The sequence below is a fragment of the Candoia aspera genome, chromosome 2, assembly GCF_035149785.1.
Source record: "Candoia aspera isolate rCanAsp1 chromosome 2, rCanAsp1.hap2, whole genome shotgun sequence".
NCBI classification, from domain to species: domain Eukaryota; kingdom Metazoa; phylum Chordata; class Lepidosauria; order Squamata; family Boidae; genus Candoia; species Candoia aspera.
Window position 1 is genome coordinate 115,437,013 of NC_086154.1, and position 19,914 is coordinate 115,456,926.

At 41.4% G+C, this 19,914-nt stretch overlaps 1 protein-coding gene across 1 annotated transcript in view; it reads left to right on the plus strand.

Moving 5' to 3' along the window:
* SLC26A11 (solute carrier family 26 member 11) overlaps window positions 1-19,532 on the plus strand; it is a 28,807-nt gene extending 9,275 nt beyond the window's left edge. Inside the window, exons 5-17 of the mRNA XM_063293374.1 lie at window positions 1,833-1,912; window positions 2,826-2,968; window positions 4,270-4,445; window positions 5,735-5,807; window positions 7,172-7,222; window positions 7,761-7,821; window positions 8,712-8,767; window positions 10,260-10,400; window positions 11,319-11,446; window positions 11,871-11,970; window positions 16,477-16,610; window positions 17,302-17,374; window positions 19,045-19,532. Of these exons, the coding sequence (XP_063149444.1) occupies window positions 1,833-1,912; window positions 2,826-2,968; window positions 4,270-4,445; window positions 5,735-5,807; window positions 7,172-7,222; window positions 7,761-7,821; window positions 8,712-8,767; window positions 10,260-10,400; window positions 11,319-11,446; window positions 11,871-11,970; window positions 16,477-16,610; window positions 17,302-17,374; window positions 19,045-19,133 (1,305 nt within the window). The 3' untranslated portion in view covers window positions 19,134-19,532. The remainder of the gene's footprint in view (window positions 1-1,832; window positions 1,913-2,825; window positions 2,969-4,269; window positions 4,446-5,734; window positions 5,808-7,171; window positions 7,223-7,760; window positions 7,822-8,711; window positions 8,768-10,259; window positions 10,401-11,318; window positions 11,447-11,870; window positions 11,971-16,476; window positions 16,611-17,301; window positions 17,375-19,044) is intronic.
* Window positions 19,533-19,914: the final 382 nt, after the last annotated feature.

Below are 19,914 nucleotides of genomic sequence, written 5' to 3' on the forward strand. Positions count from 1 at the left end.
AATGTGTACTGCAAACCTGGGTTCCCTGGGAAGCTACCTAAGTCTCATGAAATACAGTATGTTGTTCTTTAATACAGTATCAAGGACCAAGGTAGCAGTATTTCACAGGGAAGATGAACGAAACAACTGCAAATTACACAGGAATGGCAAAAACCAGACAAGCAAATCAGAGGAAGTAGATGAATTTGTATACCTTGTTAGAAAGTTTATCAAAGTTGAAGAAATGGGTGGAGAAGTTTTAAGGTGTGCAAACACTGCTAGAAAGGTAGTAGGAAATATGTGCTCTGTTGCATGGAATGGATGTTGGCTGAAAGAAGCAAAAATGGCTGTATATAGGTGTGCTTCTGCCTACTTTGTTATATGGGAATGAGGGTTTGGTACTAAAATTAGCTCAGCGTAGTAGAAATAAGAAATGTGGATGATAAAACAAGAGATGAGGATCGAATCACAAAACCATATGTAAGGAAGACAAAGGGGAAGACTCAGAAAGTTGTGACTGAGTCATGATGAAGTTGATGAGATTCTCCAAAAAAGAGAGGTGAGAAGTTTAAAGAATAAAAGGCAGTATATGAAGCAGTAAATGGGTGTAGTAGATGGCTTACAAGGATAGAAGGATATTGAGAGGATGTTGCTGTAAACACAACTTAGCTTTGTTTCCTTTTCTTAGCCCAAGGCTTTAATTGCTTTAGCTTACTTTTCTTACTCCCTTTCTGCACTTTGCATAAGGTTGCTTAACCCAAAAGGGAATATCATGATGGGTATATATGTATGTATGTATGTATTTATTTATCAAATTTGTCACCACCCATCTCCTCTGACCAGAGGCACTCTGGGCGGTTTACAATATAAAACAATAAATATATAATAAAATTCCAATAAAATCCCTCTAAAACAATTTCCCAACTACCCCATCTAATAAAATCCAGATGGTTGTGATTTCCTTCAGTCATTACGTAGGAGGGGCACTTCAAGGCACCAGGCAACCCCAAGTATGGCGATTCTCCTCCCTGCCCCAAGCCTGGTGGCAGAGCCAGGTCTTCAACTTCCTCTGGAAGGCTAGGGCCGATGGGGCTAATCTCACCACTGGGGGCACGATGTTCCAGAGGGTGGGCACTACTGCAGAGAAGGCCGGCCTCCTGGACTATGCTTGTTTGTATTCTTTTTTTCCCCACCACACAGAATATTTTTGGGCCCTCTCCAGGGGCTGATTTTATTTATTTGTCATATTTCTTTACTGCCCAACTCGTATTATAATATCTGATTTTGTAGAAGAAGTAAAATACTTAGCTATTTTGGAACCTGCAAGGGGTTTATTTCTTAAAAAGTGCAGATTAGGGTGGTTGTCTTAAACAAACATGTTGTACCTCAGCTCCATAATGGGTGTAGGCAGGGATGTGAAGCCTGCAAGCCTCCAGATGTTGCTACAATCTCTAGTATCCTGGCTGCAAGGCCAGTTGCAAGGAATGCTGGGAGTTGTAGTTCGGCATCATAATAATAGAATGGGAGTTGTAGTTCGGCATCATCATAATAGAAGGAAAGGAAGAGACCACATTTTATTCCAATAAGAAACTAATTATAGTTGCAGACAAGCAGCTTGCATTTTCCCTTAATGTTAGCTTCCTAAATAGCCCCAAATAATCACAAATGGCTGACTCTTTGGGAGGAGGTGGGCTTTAAGTTATGACTGCTTATGAGATTACCAAGAGCAGCTCTTGTTTCAAATGGCTTCTGGATTCCTTTATTCACAGAGTATACCCTCCGTAACTGGTACGTCTATGTCTTTTTTAGTTGTTTCACCAACTCAATTCTTTCTGGTATTGAATTTTCCACAGACACTTCTGGGTCTGCAGAACATTCCACAGCAGTTTATCCTACAGGTATATTATACCTTCTGCAGAATTAATGAGACAAGGTATAAAATTGTTTCTCTCTTGGTCCTTTTCTTTTACTCCACTTCTTTCTGTTTACAGAAGTGAGAAATGTAGTGCAGAAATAGCATTTGGGAATCACTAACGTTTTTAGAGTGTTACATTTCAAGATGATTTTCTAGCATTCCTAAATCCTGAAATTCTGAAAGCTCAAATACTGTATGGGGAATCTTGCAATGGATCTGGAATGCTGATAAGATTGGGGCAAATCAAGTTGTTTGCCTCAGTACTTGAGGGCCAAATACTTTTTTTTTCAATAGAAGGCAAAGAATAAATGATCCTAAAACTGTAGAAATCGAAAGGTAGCCTAATATGTAGCCATCTGGTCTTTTATGCTTAATTGGGGCATTTTGGGGTGGATTTTATTAACTTTGAGGTTGACTTTATTGCTCTTACAAAAGTTAAATAAACTATATATGCTTATAGGATATGTTGTATGAATGAATGAAATCAGATCTGGGCATAAGTTTTTCAAGCTTTTAAATTTTATATATTTCCTTTAGCTGATTAAAAATCTAACCATCAGGAAAGCATATGTGTTATTTTAATATTAAAAAAAATACAGGAATCTTGGTGGCTGAATAAAGTGATGCACAAATTGGGCGGCTTAGGAGAAGGGTCCATACTTAGAAAGCAAATAGGATGGAGGGGGAGTTGTTTGCAGATCAACGTCATGATCTTGGGGTGGTTAGCACTCTGAAGATGCTCCCGTAAATTAAATTAAGAACTTTTTGAACATCTCTATCTTGGATTATATATTTTTATTTAAGAGCATTAGGGTTTTTTTGTATTTTAATGACTATTCTGGTTTTATTGTAAACTGCACAGAGGCACCCTTTGAGTGAGATGGGCGGTGACTAAATTTTAATAAATAAATAAATGCATGATTATCTTCAGGGCTGGAGATGCCATTCTTGGGATGTCCTGCCTAACAGTGCTTACGGTCCTGCAACAAATGAAAACAGGCATCCCCAGGACCCATCTACTGGAAGTCTTGCCTGTCAGGATCAGCCGGCATATAATTTGGACAACAGCTACAGGTTTGTCTGTCCTGTTCTCTAAGCATTTAATTTTCTTCTTCTTGGCAGTATTTTCTCTGTGTTGTGTTGTGTTGTGTTGTGTTATGTTAGTTTTTGTGATGGAATGTCTAGCAAACCTTGGGAACATGGAGGAGAGAATAAGTGTAAAGGAAATCAGACCTGACCTTAGGGATAGGGAGGGAATAAACTTCCAAGATTCATGCCAGTCTTTGGAGGAAGGCCAGGTCAATAAACAGGCATGACAGGGATTCCAGGAATACTCCTTATTTTAGTAAGGTAGAAAAACAGAATCTTGAAAGCCTGTCCAAGTTTCTCTCTGTCCCATCTTTTACTAAGCAAAATCAAGACAGGGTTATTTTGAGTCCCTTTCTCACACTTCCCTCTTTCTCAGGACTGTAATCTGTTCTGCAGGTCCCTCCTTAATGGCTTGCTCCTTCCTTCCCTATCCCCAAGGTCAGCTCTAAATTCCTTTACAGTAGGACAGTTACAGGAGAGAGGAGAACTATTACCGGAAAGATTCCTTATTCTAGGAAGGGGAGAAGCATGAGAAAAAAGACTCAGAGTAACCCTGCCTTGATTATGCTAGCTATAAGTTGATCTGGAGAATTACTCTGGCAAGTTTTCAAGATTCTGTTGGATTACCTTACTAGTAATAAGTAGTTCTTGTGTTCTGAATCTGGCAGCCTCAAATTATCAGATTGGCAATTATCTCTATATACTGATTCTTTTAGTAGAGATCCCTTGATACAGATTGGCTAGCCAAGTGAGATGCTCTGGAATGCTTGGTTGCTTAGGGAAAATACTATACAGGAAGGGAATGTTACCAGTTTGGCTGGCATTAATAAAGCTTTACATGTGGAATAGCTTGCTCTGCATCTTAGAGAGAAGCTGAGCAGGAGCCAAAAGGCAAGGAGACTGAAGGAAGGCTAGGCAGTGTATTAGAAGGGAGCAATCTGAGGGATGGTAGAGAAGGAAGCTTCAGGGAGCAAAAAAGACATAAGAGAGACCCAGAGGAAGAGGGGCTGAGCTTCTCTTACAATAGGGTCTGGTTTTGTTTTTTTTTGGTAAGAATCTATAAAGCACATGTATGTATGTGTTTTATCTACATCACAAATAAGAGGTGGAAGTTGTGGCCAGAAACTGCCCATTTGTAGAGCAGAAATGTTGGAAAGTCCAGCATTGGACACTAGTGTGCAGGGCTACTGGGACTTGCCTTTCCTGCTTTTGGCCTTGACTGTTCCTTCCATCAATGCCTGCCATTTGACTATGCAGATCTTTATTTAAGACTTTCTTCCTTACAGCCCGTAATGCTGTTGTGGTTCTCTTTGCTGGTCTTGTGGCCTATTCTTTCCAAGTGACTGGCTCCCAGCCTTTCAGCCTCACAGGAACTATTCCCCAGGGACTCCCTCCCCTCCAGCCACCACCGTTCTCCGTCGTTACATCCAATCTGACTGTCTACTTTGGGGAGATGGTGCAGGTGCGTATTTCTTCTGTACTGGGTCAGTCTCTCTCTATTTATGTCAGCCCTTCTAGGTAGACCAGACTAAGAAACAATGCCATGTAGGTCAAGGCTACTTTTATTCTAACAGAATCTTGTAATGTATGCGCTCCCCCCTCCCCTTTATCCATGTAAACTAGGGAGGGGCTTACTTGAGATGTTTTCTCAGGTTATTTTCTTGACCTGGCTCAGGCCCCACTAGTCTGATCATTGCCTTGGTAGCAGCTCTTCCTCCTGTCCTTCAAGGCTATTCCCTCTGCTCTCTACAGCTTGATCACAGCTTTACAGATAAATACAGTTAAACTTATAGCTGATTTGGTTTTTATCTCTCTCAAAAAGTGTAGTGATGGAGTTTAAACATATTCATCTACACCTGCTACAAAAAAATGTTCTAAAAGATCTTTCCCTTTTTTAAAAAAAACAGTCCTTATTAAAGCATGCTGTTTTCTTTCATATACTGAAATAAATTGTTGTTTGCACTGTAGGCTGTAATCAATATAGAATTATTTTTCAGTTAGGGTTGGGGACTTTTTTTGTATCAGAGTCTTGGCTGAAACTTAAATAGTAGTAGTAGCTTGAATAGCCTTTTAAGCTTGCTGTCACTTGCATCTTAGTACTTTTGCGCTGATGGAAGTTCTTGGAATGCAGAATGCCATAAAGTTACAGGAAAATTAAGGCTTCTACTCTTCAGTGATCCAGACATATAAAGTATAATATGGAAGAGTTGTTTATGTTAAAGGATGTATAGAAATATTTTAAATAAGCTAAAGATTTTCTGCCCTTTATGTGTAGGTAATGTCCTCATTACGCTAATTGGCTCAAAGCACAAATTGCAGGTTAATTTGGCAATTTCAAGATTCAACAGCTTGGATTTGTACAGTTTGATTAATGATAAGATATTGAAATGGGGAATATTTCCTAGGGTTGTGCAGGGATCTGGATTCCAAGGCCAAAATGTATTCAGGGTGTATGGGGTGCACAGGTAGGACCTGTTAGGAGCAGCTTAAAGCAGCCGCATCTTCTCCTGGTCTAAGGTGGCTGCCCTCCACATTTGATGCACCATCTTGGGAAAAGACACATTTGGTTTAAGGTATTCCTTCCAGATCACATAATGTCTTTTGAGTCCAGATCTCTGCACAACTCCAGGGTTTACTCTGCCTCTCTGTTACATTTCCTCCATTGGTACGGGACATTCCATTTGTAGCCATAGTTCCCTCTTCTTGGTCAAAACTGCAGTGGAATACAAATAGCCTCTTCCATCTCTACAGGCCATTGGACCTGGCTTGGCGGTGGTGCCACTCATGGGACTGCTGGAGACAGTTGCTATTGCCAAAGCATTTGGTAGGATCATTACCTTTTTGGACACTGAGGTGGAGGGAGGGAAGGCAGCACTTTGCTTCCATGCACACCTGACAGCTGAAAGGAGGTTTTACTTCTATCTGAAGGCAGTGACCTCTGGTCACAAATCACAGTAAGCCATAGTCTGTTTCACCGTGGATTATTGAATAAATCACAACTATCTGATGTGCACAATGCACTAAACCCTAAACCATGGTTTATAAACGAGTGGCTGGTAGCATCAGGATAAGCCAAAACTAAGCAAGCCATATCAGGCTTAGCCTGATCTTTGAATCCAGTGTATTTGTACAGGGAAGATAGTGATAATTAAATGTCATGCTTTGCATCTCCAGTCTGTTGTGTGGGAAACAGGTCTCTTAAACTACTTGCTGCTTTTGCTTGATGTAATTCCATATACAGGTAGTCCTCATTTAGTGACCGCAATTGGGAACAGCGACTTGGTTGTTAAATGAAATGGTCACTAAGTGAAACCACAACTGTGCTCATGATCTGACTTCGGCTTTCCTTTGCTTTACAGACCTGCAAAGGTCATAAATGTGAGGATTGGTCGCAAAGCTACTTTTTCATCACCATTGTAAATGCAAACCATCACTAAATGAGGCAGTCGCTAAATGACTACCTGTAGAGAACATGTGAACAATGCACCTGCTGGGGTCCTGGCTGACTGGCAGTATAGAATTGTCATGGGGAAGTGGGTCTACCATGGGCTGTGCTCATAGAAAAGAAGTATTGCAGGGTTGTTGTTTTTTTGAAAACGTTTATAGCAGAAATGAGGGACTGTGGCTCTCCCTATATTGGTGAATGATAGCTTCCACAGCCCTAGCTAGCATAGTCTGGGATGAGGCACGTTGGACATTTCAGCAGCATCAGAAGGAAGCAGGCTACCTACCCTTGGACTAAAACGTGAAAGTTTTCCTAGACTAATAGTCATTCAGGGTGAGATGTAGCTGTTTTCTTGTCCCTTCCTGCTTTGGAGGGATAGAGAGTCACCTCCATACACAACAGTACTCTCAGTGGAAGGATTAGGTAAAGAAGCAGAAAGAGGTCTCTTACTTAATCCAGGAGTGATCTCTCTTAGTTAGCGTCTCTCTGGAGTATAAATTCCAAAATCCCTAACAAGCCTAGTCAGTGGGTATGCTGATTAGGATGATGGGCACCATAATCAGACATACTGCATTTGGGAAGCGGTATCATTTTCTAGAAACATTTACTGCCCCTTGCAGTATTTCTTTTAGCTTCACATATCCCTGCCTACAGTGCCTTGCGAGCTTCTTTCCTGTGGAAATCGCTGACATAAATTATTCTTGGTCTGATTAGAATCTAAAGGTCCTTTTTTTGCTTGCTAGCCTCTCAAAATAACTACCAGATTGATCCCAACCAGGAGCTGCTAGCCATGGGTAAGGATTCTGCACAAACGGTTTGGTTGCAGTTGGCTGGATGAGGGGCACCTAAGCAAAATGGGAGTGAAGCAGGGGTGGCAGGGTGGGCTGGGGGAGGCGGGGAACTCCCATTGTCAGGCGCAGTTACTCTAATTAGCATGTAAGCAGAAAGAGCCCTGGGAACAGGCTTCACTGGAGAATCCTCATTCCGATGACTTGCAGCTTTAGCATTTTGGGTTCATAGAGTTGGAAGGCGTGTTGTGGGCTAATCCATTGGTCAGTATAGGAAACCCAGGGCTACAGCATCCTTCACCCTCTCCCACAGGATTAGTTCTATTGTTGAACTGCTCTTACCTGTTATAGCTTGTCCTCAGAGTCACCCAAAATGGATTCACCATGGCTTAATAACCCACCCCAGCCCTATCTTTTGTAGACCATGCATATCAAACCTTTTCCCTTCCTTTCTGGGGTGGGGAGGATGGTTCTAAAGAGTCCAGGAGGGAGGACACAGGCCTTGCAGTCTCACCGATTCTTTTCCTTGCCTTTCTTCCTCTAGGTTTTGCCAATCTGCTGGGATCCTTTGTCTCATCCTATCCAGTCACAGGTAGTTTTGGCCGGTAAGGAAAGGTGGGTTTTTTTTGGGGGGGGGGGTTGAATGTGGGATATTTATATAGATTAATAAGGTAGTTTGAAATGGTATTCTGCATGCATCACTTCCCATGGATTCATTGCCCCTTAAAAACGCTTAATCTTATGAAAAAGCTTTTCATAACCTTCTTTATGGGAGAGAAGGGGGTTCATATCCATGTGATAATTCATGCAGAACTTTAGGCAGGTTGCATTTTACTATAAAGTTTTTTCCCCCTTATTATTCAGGTAGGCATAGCCATTCAGGAACCCAGCTGGGGATACATTTTTATATTCAAAAACAGTTCCTGAGCTAGTTAATACAGTGAGAAAAAGGTGATGCCTGAGGCCAATTTGGGATGCCTTTTTTTTTTTTAACTAGGAACAGCAGGAAGGATGGTTTACCCCAGAAAAAGGCTCTTGTCTTGGAGCTGCACTTTGGACAGAAAACATCTTCTCATAACTCCCCACAAGTGTGGCAGTCTGAGTCTGAGATCTTACTGTTTTGGGCTGACTACTGACCCAGAGCCATTTTTTAAATTGAAGGCCACATCCTTGTGAAACAGGGAGAAATGTGTAGGGGAGGCAGTGGGGAAAGTGTGTGCAGTCCCAGCAGAAAGTGAGCACTTGCAGAGTAAAAGCCACATTTTAATTAAAATCTCTTCATTTTTAATTTTTTTTAATAAGTTGATTTTCTTCCAGCCTCTTCCACTTGATCTGGTCTTACATCATAACTTGCAAACTGATAATCGAAGGATGTGAGAAGAGAACTAGGGGAAGCATAGTCAGCCTTATGGAAAGGGCGGTAAATTGTGTGCATGCATGTCTTTGATGCTTCTGGGCATAGATGGGGCTAATCCTTTTGCTGTTCACATTGCAGGACAGCAGTGAATGCTCAGACTGGTGTATGCACTCCTGCTGGAGGACTGATCACAGGTAGGGAAAAGAACAATGCCTGTGTTGGAGGAGAATAGATTGGAAGCGGAAGGTTATAAATTACAAACAGGTCAACACAAATGCCGCTTGTGTAGCTCTCCTTCTTTCACTAAACCTGCCTCCTCCTTTCACTAAACTTGCCCATATAGTCCCTCTGCAGAAAAGTAAATACTGCAAGTAAAGTACATTGACTGTTTTGTGCAAACATAGATCCTTGATACACAGCAGGTAGCATCTTAAAGGCTAACAAATTCATTATGGCAAAACTTTCCTGGATCTTAGTCTGTGTCATGATCGCCGTTGATGTTTGCGACATCGTAAGGGCTCGCATGACAAAGCGCTGATGTGTGTCCCTGGCTGGGAAGGCGCGGCCGATAAACCTGACAAAGAAGGTAATGGGTTTGGGGGATCTCTTAAACAAGGGCTTATCGCCCGGCAATGGACCATTGACTCCATTGACAGGGAAATGCATAGGGCGAGGGTCTGATTGCCCGGTAATGGGCCATTCATTCTCAGGGAGATGAGTAGGGCAATGCCCGTGGCGAATGGGACCTGACGACCTCTCACCTGTCAAGGATTGATGGCCTGTCACTCCGTAGAGCTCGTGGGGCACACCCGGGGAGTGTGGGGGTGGAGCGCTGTTTGGCGCGAGACTATTTAATTTGAGTTCTGGCGCACTTTCCTCACTCTCAGCTTTTTACTGGTGTGCACTCTATTCTAAATAAAAAGCCAGAACTTAAACTTGATTTAGAGTCTGAGTCTTTTATTTAGTCGTAGGCATTCCTTACAGTCTGCTTCATCAGATGCATATAGTATCATCCTGAAAGAGGAGGATATATATATCCATGGTTGCAAATGAAGGGATAATCAGATGACAGAAGAGGGAATTGAAATACAGGTAATTACAATGATAATTACCTGTTTATGCTGGACATTCCTAAGACATTCACACTGTCTGGGCTTGGTGGATGTAGTTGCATTGGTGAGCTGATTAGCACATGTAGCTATTTCTTTTTAGTTTATGGAACATAAAGTTGAATCTTCTAATAAGTTGCAACCATTGGTGACTCATTGATTAAATTTATATGCCACCAAATCTTTCAAGATTCCCAGCAGCTTACAAGAATAGAAAGCACATAGTAAGAATTCAAACATCTGTGGTAAGCTCCAAAGTAACCCAACTCACCCACCTAAAACAACCATAGGAGGCAAACTAAATTAAATAATAAACCAAGATTGTTAATGTGGCAATGATGGTCCCCTCCCAAGGCTCTCTGGAAAAGTATGTTTTTTCACCAGTTTCTGGAAGGCTGTTCCAAAGGAGCCAATATCACTTCTGACTCTTTTGTTTTTGCTGCAAAAAACATCACTTCACCCTGGAAAACCCCTGGTATCGTAATGCATTCAGCCCTGCTCTGCCACCCAACCTAGTCTTGGCTTGTTGTAAACTTGCATCTTAACTCGTATTACGTGTGTCTCTTTTCTTCTGCAGGGGCCTTAGTACTCTTATCCCTGGCGTACCTTACGTCCCTCTTTTACTACATTCCCAAGGCAGCGCTGGCAGCAGTCATAATCTGTGCTGTGGCTCCAATGTTTGATGCCAAGATCTTCCGCACATTATGGCAGGTTAAAAGTATGAGCATGGATGTCTTGTTCTTTGCAAGGCTGGTCAGTTGGAAACGTTTAATACTTCCCTAAACACACTGAAGCTTGTTAGAATTCTGGCCTGAAAGGATATGTGTGTTTTTGAAGAAGGAGTGGGAGATGCTGTTTAGGGTAGGAAGAAGCAAAATGGAAAGTTCCTCTTTCTCTGTAGCTCTTCTTAGTGCTGGCTTGGTATTGACATAACTCTTGAATTGGATTAATCCACTATTTCTTTATTAAGAAAGAGGGAGTGGATTTAGGACTTAGATGCTTTTCATTGTTACACAGATTTTTAGACATGTAGGATGCAGTCCTGAGGCTACTGGAATGGCATCTTAGAAGCCATCGTTGAACCCAGCCTGTTCTAAGAGGACCTATATTAGATGGGGCGAAGGATCTGATGGTTCGTAAGACCTTGCAGCCTTGTGATATAGCCAGAGACCTACAGTATTTAAGTTAGATATAGAACTGGTGTAAGTTCTCAACATCTTGCTTCTCCTGGTGCAAGGATAGCACACCGTTTCTTGAAAACAGGAAAGCAGAATATCATCCTTAACCTGCCCCCGGCCCACTGCAAAGGCAACCTCAGCCCGTATTGTGTAGCACTATGTCAAAATTAGTATTTTCCTACCTCTGCCAGCAGAAATGGGGCTGTGCAGTCTCCCTGCTATGCTACGTTTCCTTGTCTACTGTCGAGCTTAGAGACGGAAACAGCATGATGTGTACATGTTGTCTTTTGAGCTTCAGTTCTAATCACTTTCCGGCACTACTTAGGTCCATGCTCTTAATAAAACGGTTGTACATAAGAACAGAGCTAGTTTTCTTTGGAACTGCTTGCTTGTTTTTCTCCCCTTTTGCTGATGGGGTAAACGTGTTCTTGATTGAATTCTCTGTTCTTTTTTCTCAGGGCTAGACCTGGTGCCTCTTTGTGTGACATTCTTCCTTTGCTTCTGGGAAGTGCAGTATGGCATCATAGCAGGGGTGATGGTTTCCGGAATCCTCCTGCTCTACCCCCTTGCCAGGCCTCGGATAAAGGTTGGTTTTTAGCTCACTGAGTCAGGGGTTGGAGGGTTTGCAGAAGACTGTTTCCTTGGGCAAGAAAACAGTACATGGCAGCCATACGTGATTGATCATAGAATAATTTCTGTTTTGCTTCTATCTGCTCCTGACTGGTTGTGACCCACTTAGGGGGAAACAGGTAATGGTTGACTTAGGCAGTGCTGAAGCAAGGATGTCGGCGTTTATATGTAACATGGGAATGTATAGACATTTGCCGCTCTTTATTCCTCTCAAATTTTCAATGTTACTGAGACTTCATACAAATAAGAGATACTACATAAACCTTCATTGAGACAATAAGCAGTTTCATAGGTACATCAGGAAGCATTGTGATGACTCAAACTTACTCACCTCCCCTTGTATTCCTTCCCACAATACTTTCTCCCAACTTTTTCTCCAGGTTGTGATGAATGAGGCAATAGTCATAAAGCCTGAGAATGGCCTTCAATTCCCAGCAGTTGAGTTCCTCCGAGATATTGTACACAAGCAAGCTCTATCAGGTAAATTGTATATGCAAACTTCCTGAGATGAGGCTTCTGTACACTTTTATCTAAGAGAGTTAATATTCCTCCTCTTGGGTGCCTCTGGAAGAAAAACTGCTCTGTGGGGTTGGTTCCATGTCTTTCAAACAGAAAATAAGCAAGAACTTCAAGAACGTAGGTATTTCAGTATGCCTTTTGAGGAAATGTCTGTGATGCACAGATATTGGGACCAAATGAGAAGGGTTGCCGGCTAACAGCTCTTGAGCCGAACTGATGGAACTTCAGAATAGACATTTAAACAAACGTATGATGTAGAATAAAGTTTGCTTGGATTCTAGCTCTTCAAGGAGTTAACTATGCAGGTGAAACGGATCCTCTTAATGCTATTACATGGTTGGCAGAAGCCTAGTGTTACTCAACAGGAAAAAGAAGAATGAGTAACCCCTTTCTCCCATGCTCAGGAACTTCCAGATGGTCAAGTTTACGCTTACCAGTGGGTAAGGCAAGAAGTAACACAGCCTAAGGCTTCAGGATGTTTGCATTCATTTCTTAAAGATTAAAACAGACCTTTAGATCTTTAAACAACCCCAGTTCCATTGGTTGGAGTAGCTATCCTGTCTAGTCCAATGCAGATTTTTATCTAGGTGTGACTAAGGCTAAAATGTGGGAGAAATGGACATGCATACAGTATGTATTTTTACCTCTTATGTCCCCATGTGCCCAGCTGTTTGTAAAATCTGTGATGTACTTGGCACAAAATGGATGTATATTTAGACTCAAAATTAAAACAAATGTTTTATAGTTTTAAACATGTGGGACATCAAGAACAAAGAGGTAATAAAAGTTTATTAGTTGATTTACAAAAACAGCACCACACAAATGCTCTATTCCTAGGCTTGTTGGGACAAAAATGTGACTTTACTCTAAGTCGCTAGCACCTGAATTGTCCTCGCTCTCTTCCAGAGACCTACTTCTGGGTGCATTGTTTGCATACCCAATTTGGATTTTGATTGTTTTATTTGGATAGCAGATTTTCATCACTTCTCTTAAGCCTTTTTTGTGTTTTAAAGTGATTTGTGATGCAACTTGAGATGCTTTTTAAGGAATTGATATTACCCTGCCATTATTCCTTACAGTTTAAAAAAGTGCAAGTCATGAGTAACTAATTGTTTAGACTGTGTCCATACTTTTTTCTTCTCTTTAATGTAAAATTATTTTTGTAAACTGTAATAGTCTTCTTTGGCTCACCCACAATGGAAATCCTGATAGCAACTATCAATTAGATTTTTATTTATCCTGATACACACTACAAGGCAGGACAATAAGGACTGGAATAAAAATAGGATAGTTACATTCTACATTCTTCCTCATTTAAAAGAAAAATATGTAAGCTCAGTCTTGAAAGTATTTGATTTGGATTCCTATCATCTTGGTTTTGGGGGCTGGGGGAAAATGTTTGAAACATGCTTTCAAAAACTTTAAATACCCTTTTAATTAAAGGAAGGGCAGGCAACTTTTTTGAAGTTGGGGGTCTGCATTTTCTTTTTAAATATTTTTGACCTCTGAAAGCCATGGCTGACAAAACAATTAGACCTTGGAATATTTGGAGCTGAAAGGTCCCCCCACCCCCATATGAGGATGTTATGTAATGGGGGGCAAAATAATCCTTGCAAAGGGTTTAATGTATTGGTTTTGACTCTTATTTTAGGGGGGGAAATAGACTGCCAAAAATTGCTGCCCATCAATCATATAGTTGCAGTCTAGGTGTGCTTTGTGGGTTCAAAATAGATACAGGGAGCCCACTTGTGACTCAAGACTGTGACCTACACTTTAATGAAAGCTTAGAACTGTTTAACTTTAGTAGGATTTTATATATTGGAAAGGGAGAACACCAAATATTTTGAAAACAGAAAAAAGATTACAGGTATTCTTTGCTTGACAATGGTAGCTGGGACCGGAAATTCTTTCGCTAAGCGACACGGTCATAAAGCACAACATCACGTGACTGGGCCACTTCTGGCACTTCTGGTTGCTGTCGTTAAGCAAATTCTGTGACGTTAAGTTTGCTGTCACATGGTTGCCATTTGCAACCTCCTCCTGGCTTCCCCATTGACTTTGCTTGTGGGAAGCCAAGCCAGCAGTGAAGGTCACAAATGGCAATCACGCAACAACAGGATGTAATTGCGAGCTGGTCACCAAGAGCCCGAACCAGGATTATGTGACCATGGGGATGCTGCGATGGCCGCAATTACAAGGACTGGTCATAAGTCCCATTCATTCAGCTCCAATGTAACTTCAAACGGTTGCTGAACGAGTGGTCCTTAAGTGAGGGCTACCTGTATTTTAGTGCTGCCCATGGTCTCATGCTGGGTATGTGGCTTCCATCATACTTTACAACCAGTTAACTTGTGAGGCAAGCTACTTTTAAGATTTTTATACTGATTACATATGTGTGTATGCACATGCATGTGTGTATGCTCTGTGTTTATTAAACAGCAGTTGAATGTGCAGAAACTGCAATATATCTGATATTCCCCAGAGATGATCTCCATGTCAGCTATTATATTTCTACCTGGCAATTTTTGTTTTAATTTAACAAATCGAACCATGTCCTTGATCAGTGAGAAAAGCACTGCAACTTGGCCAAATTCTCTTGCGTATACCCTGTAGAGCTTGCTAACTCTTTGATGGATCTCTTTCTCACACTCTTGTTTTCTGGCTTCTTTTCTTTGAAGGAAGAGGTAGTTGTTTGTGGTAGTGGTGCTGGGCAATGTGAGAAGACTCATCTGCCCCCCACTAGCCTAGAGATGGAAGAGGCCTGAGGAAGAAAGTTGTGGCAGCTTGTTCCTCTCTCTTTCAATGGTCTTCCTAAATCTCCAAGTGCTAGAAAGAGTAGAGCATATGGTGTGTGAGGAACGCTGTTCCCATCTTCCCCATCTCAGCCACCTGTGAAACAGCCTGTCTTCTCCCCAAACTGTGCACTCCTCAGATGTCTTGGACCTCCCACAGGTCATAACCAGTCAGTTCAGCCAAGTTTGCTGGAGTTAAAGAGGATTGTCTACCAAAGGCGAAAACTCAGAATAATTTCCCCTCCCTCCTTTTCTAATTAGGAAGAGACCCACCACACTCTTTCTTTTGCAATTTTGTTTCATCGTTTTTCCTGAAACACATCAAATTCGAATGATGATAGATGAGGATTTCATGGTGACTTACAGCAGATCACCTAGTTGTCCCAGAAACGCTGGGTCTGTTGCCTGGCATGCTTCGCCAATCAGACATGCAAGACCTAGAGATCTTTCCAGAGAGCTTTATTCTGTACAGAAGAAGGGCACTTGGGAATTGGTTGCAAAGCAAGCACATCCCACCTTTGGGGTGGGCTGCTTTTATATTGTTGCAAAAGTCACATTCTTTAAGTCATCAGTCGCAGCTTAGCTAAATGTCACATTATGATCCTCTATCTCAGTAATGGATATGCTTGCAGTTGCATGTTTGGTCACGGTAAAAATTAAAATAATTAGGTGGACCCTTGGCCTGAGGCAGCAGGGCTTGACTTCTCATCCCTGTCTTGTCTTTTCTTAAAAAAAAAACACTTAAAAAAAACTTTTTAAAAAAGTGTGTAAGGAATAGTGCTCCTATAGTGGCAAATGCTACTTCACCCCCAGTTATTACTACTTTGTTATGCAGGATCTGTCTTTCGGAGCTTGAGAGGCAGAACTACAGGGAGATGGAATATAGATCCCTTCCAGCTCATCCATTCTCTGGTTCTGCAAAATACATTTGGCTATCTGTTGTTGGAATCCAATCTCTGATTAAGAACACTGCATTATTAGGGTTCTTAATATTGATTAGAATCATTATGATAGCCCTATTTGATATAATTATACTAATCCTGTAAAGATCTATCAGCTCTGCTCACCTGTTGTATTTATATTTTTACTGTTTCTATTGTTGTTCTAGTTGTTGTGAGCTACCCAGAGCCACACTTGGCAGCTGTACAAAATTAATAAACAAATGAATAAAATATCTGCACAGGATAGAGATATAAAAGAATTCTGCCATGGAATTAGGAATTATTTTTAATATTCTGCTCCCACCAGATGTCACAGCAGCACAGATGTTAGCATCAAGGCCCAGCTTGCATTCATCTTTCCCTGGTCGAAAATCTGTGTCTTAAAAAAATGTCTATATTACTGGAAGCTGTGAGCAAACAGTAATCATGATTTTTAAGAAGCTTACAGTGGGGGAAATTCTGCTAAAGATTACAATTTTTATATTAAATAATGAAAGCAGGATGATTTGCATTTTTAAAGGGTTCTTTAATTTACACTGAAAATTATGTAATTTGAGGGAGATGTATGCAAAGCTTCCAAATGTTGTGAACCTAGAAGATTTATAAAATGTTCTTCTATTTTTTTTTTCCAAATCTGGACCAAAATATTGCTCTGCTAATGCAGTTAGGAGATTCACTGCATAAGGCCTTGTGTTCTTCCTTCCTTAAGCACACTTGATGTTGTCTTCCTTCAGGGCCTCAGCAACGCAGTGTCATCCTGGACTGCAGCCACATCAGCAGCATTGACTATACTGTGGTATTTGGTCTGTCTGAACTTCTGCAGGAATTCCAGCACCGGGAACTCTGCTTGATCTTCATTGGCTTGCAGGTGGAAGTTGGGGTGGGGTGGGGGCAAATGTAAATTGTGGCTGGGTAATTTAACCTAAGTCTTACAGGCCTAACATTTTTCATTTAGAAAAACGAAGATACTGTTTAGTGACAAAGCATATGCTTTGTATGTAGAAGATTTCAACCCTTGGGAATGCAGGAGCATGGATATGAGAAGCTAAGGCCTTGAAGAAATGCTTTCAGTTCTCATCCCCTCTAGCTTTCACCAGTTGAGGTCCTGCTGGCTAGTGTAGCCCTAATGTATCTGCAGAGCAGGATGGTGGGAATAGACTAAGTTGTTCACTACGTGGATTTATAGTCTGATTTGATGTAGAATAGCCACATATGTTCATAAATTAAGCACACCAACAGTGCATGGTTTCTGAAACACAGAATGCTCAATGTCTCTCTAGAATATAGTCTACATATTCAAGATATATGGGCTGCCTTATACTGTGTCAGCCCACTGAGTTGTCTAGCACTGTATTCTTTCCTTTGACCCAGAGATTTGTCTAATCCTACCTTTTAGCCAGAGAAATAAGGGGTGGAACTTGAAATCTTAGATATGCAAGGGATCTGTTCTGCCTTTGAACTGTGGATTCCTTTCCTTCCTCCCTCCGTTTGGCTTCTAAGAGCTCTCATGGGAAAAAAAAATGACTGACTAGTTCTCCCATTGTCCTTCATGCCCACAGGCTCATGTCCTTGAAGTCTTGCTGGCTGCTGACCTGGAGGGTTTCCATAATTTTTCCACCCTACAGGATGCAGGTAGGTAAGGATCTAAAGAAAATTTACTGATTCTTAAACAGATACTGAATATTCAGGGCTGTGGTGCTTTGTTATATAATTGGATGTTTTCATCTTCAGACAAAAAATTATTTCTCAAACTGCACTCCTATCAGTTGAAAAGTCAGTAGAGGTAGCCTTCGCATAACTACAATTGGAGCTGGCAACTCTGTCACTAAGTGCCATGGTCATTAAGCGAGACATCATGTGACAGTGACGCTGTTTTACTGCTGGCTTCTCCATTGACTCTGCTTGTCAGAAACTGGCTGTGAAGTGGGCAAATGACAATCATGTGATTGCAGGACACTGTGATGGTCATAAACACCCTCCAGTTGCAAAGTGTCCAAATCTCAATCAAGTGACTGTAGGGATGCTGCAACAGTCATATGTGTGAAGACTGGTTGTAAAGTTACTTTTTCAGCATGGTTGTAACTTCCAATGGTCGTTAAACAGGGCAGCCGTTAAACAAGGACTACCTGTACACTGTACCTTTAAATTGTACCGTTAAACAAGGACTACCTGTACAAGGGACGCGGTGGCGCTGCGGGTTAAACCGCTGAGCTGCCGATCGGAAGGTCGGCGGTTCGAAACCGCGCGGCAGGGTGAGCTCCCGTTGCTCGTCCCAGCTCCTGCTCACCTAGCAGTTCGAAAACATGCAAATGTGAGTAGATCAATAGGTACCGCTTCGGCGGGAAGGTAACGGCGTTCCAAGTCGTCATGCTGGCCACGTGACCCGGAAGTGTCTATGACAACGCCAGCTCCAAGGCTTAGAAACGGAGATGAGCACCACCCCCTAGAGTCGGATTCGACTGGACTTTACGTCAAGGGAAACCTTTACCTTTACCTTACCTGTACACTGTTTGAGGAAGGTGCATACTGTGAGGTGTGGGCTAACCCTTAGCCTGAAAAATGAAGACAGAGCATAAATAAACATGAGGGGAACAGAATGGAAAACAGTGCAGTCAGAAGTTGTGAATTATAAGCAGGCTGTGTAGGGCCTAGTCTAGACTGACTGGAGTTCTTGCTGGGCAGAGGTGATGCAGCTACCTAGAGCCTCTTAAATGACTGCTGTGGCAGAGGCCAGAATGATTTACTTGCTTCTGCAGTTCTTAAGGCAAAGGAAGATCAGAACAGAAGTGTTTTCTTGCAGTGAGAGCTAGGTTTTAGCTTTTTGATTTTTTTTTCTTGTCCTCTCCTCCCTGAGATTTAAGGGGGAAACCTCCTGGTGGTTTTCTGGCCAGTGCAAAAATCCTCTTCTGTTTCTCCATCTGTTGCTGGGGAAAGATGAATGTGATGGTCCCAGCAGGGAATTCAGCTTTTTGAGGAATATCTTACTTGTCCTTAAGATAATTCAGATCCAAAAATAACAAGAAGCTTGGTCCAATCCAATGTCTAATACAGTTGATTTTAATGGTTTCTAATTTATCTGGTTTTTAGTTTTATGTTTTATTATGGTATAACAAGTTTTAATAAGTGCATTTTTGTGCACGTAGTTTGGACATAAATCTTTTATATAGTACAAATGTATTTTACGTAGTATATATGTGTTCTCCTGGCTTATAATCTTTAGACTATTTGTCTAAAACAAGCAGGATTTGGTTACAGAAACTACAGTGTATCAGATTCTTAGCATAATGTATTTTTTTTTGTAGAAAAAAGTCTTGGAGAATTGCACGTTGCCATTGGAGATATGCTGGCTGACCACAGCAGCTTACTGACTACAACTGGCATCATCCAGTGAAAGAAGAGAGCTCGTTAATGACTGTGACCATCCAACAGGAGAACCTCAGGCTGGAGGATGAAGCTTTGGGCCCTTAGAGTGGCATAACAGAGTCTGAGTAGAGACTGTATCCACTCTATGATTTATGGGCACTATTACACATCTCAGTTGGAATTCAGAAATTGCTAGCACTTTGGAATTTTTTTAATAGGAAAAATGAGGAACGTCAGCTCAACAAACAAAGATACAAACAAATAGCTGAAAATCATCTCCTTTCAGGACTCTAGGAAAAACTTGTGAAACCAGTGTGGGTTAAATACTTCTATGACTGTGATTTGTAACTTGGGTGCCTCTAACATATTTCTGAAATCAATGGAATTATTAATTGGTGATATTATTAAAGGGACACTGTTCTTCAGAGTGGCACTGTTTGTGGCAAATAGTTTCCAGATACTGTATATACTGTAATCTGTAACATTCAGTTCAGTAAAAAATGAACTGTTAGATGCCTTTCTTTTACAGAGTTTGGATAAAGTCAGATTACTTGCCCATGTGTAGATCAGTTTACATATCTGAAACATTTGAAGCACTTTTCCACTTGCCACTCCATTTTTTGTATAGTCACTATCATCTAGTTGAGGAGTTCTGATGTGTCCTGGCTATCTGTCTGGCTGCTCACTTGGCAGGAACCTGCACGCACCAGCAAGACATTGATTTAGTGCGATCAAGTAAGTGTTGACTGTTGGTGTCCACACCGATAGGCTTTCTCCAAGAAGATCTGTCTTCAACCTGGCTTTTTATG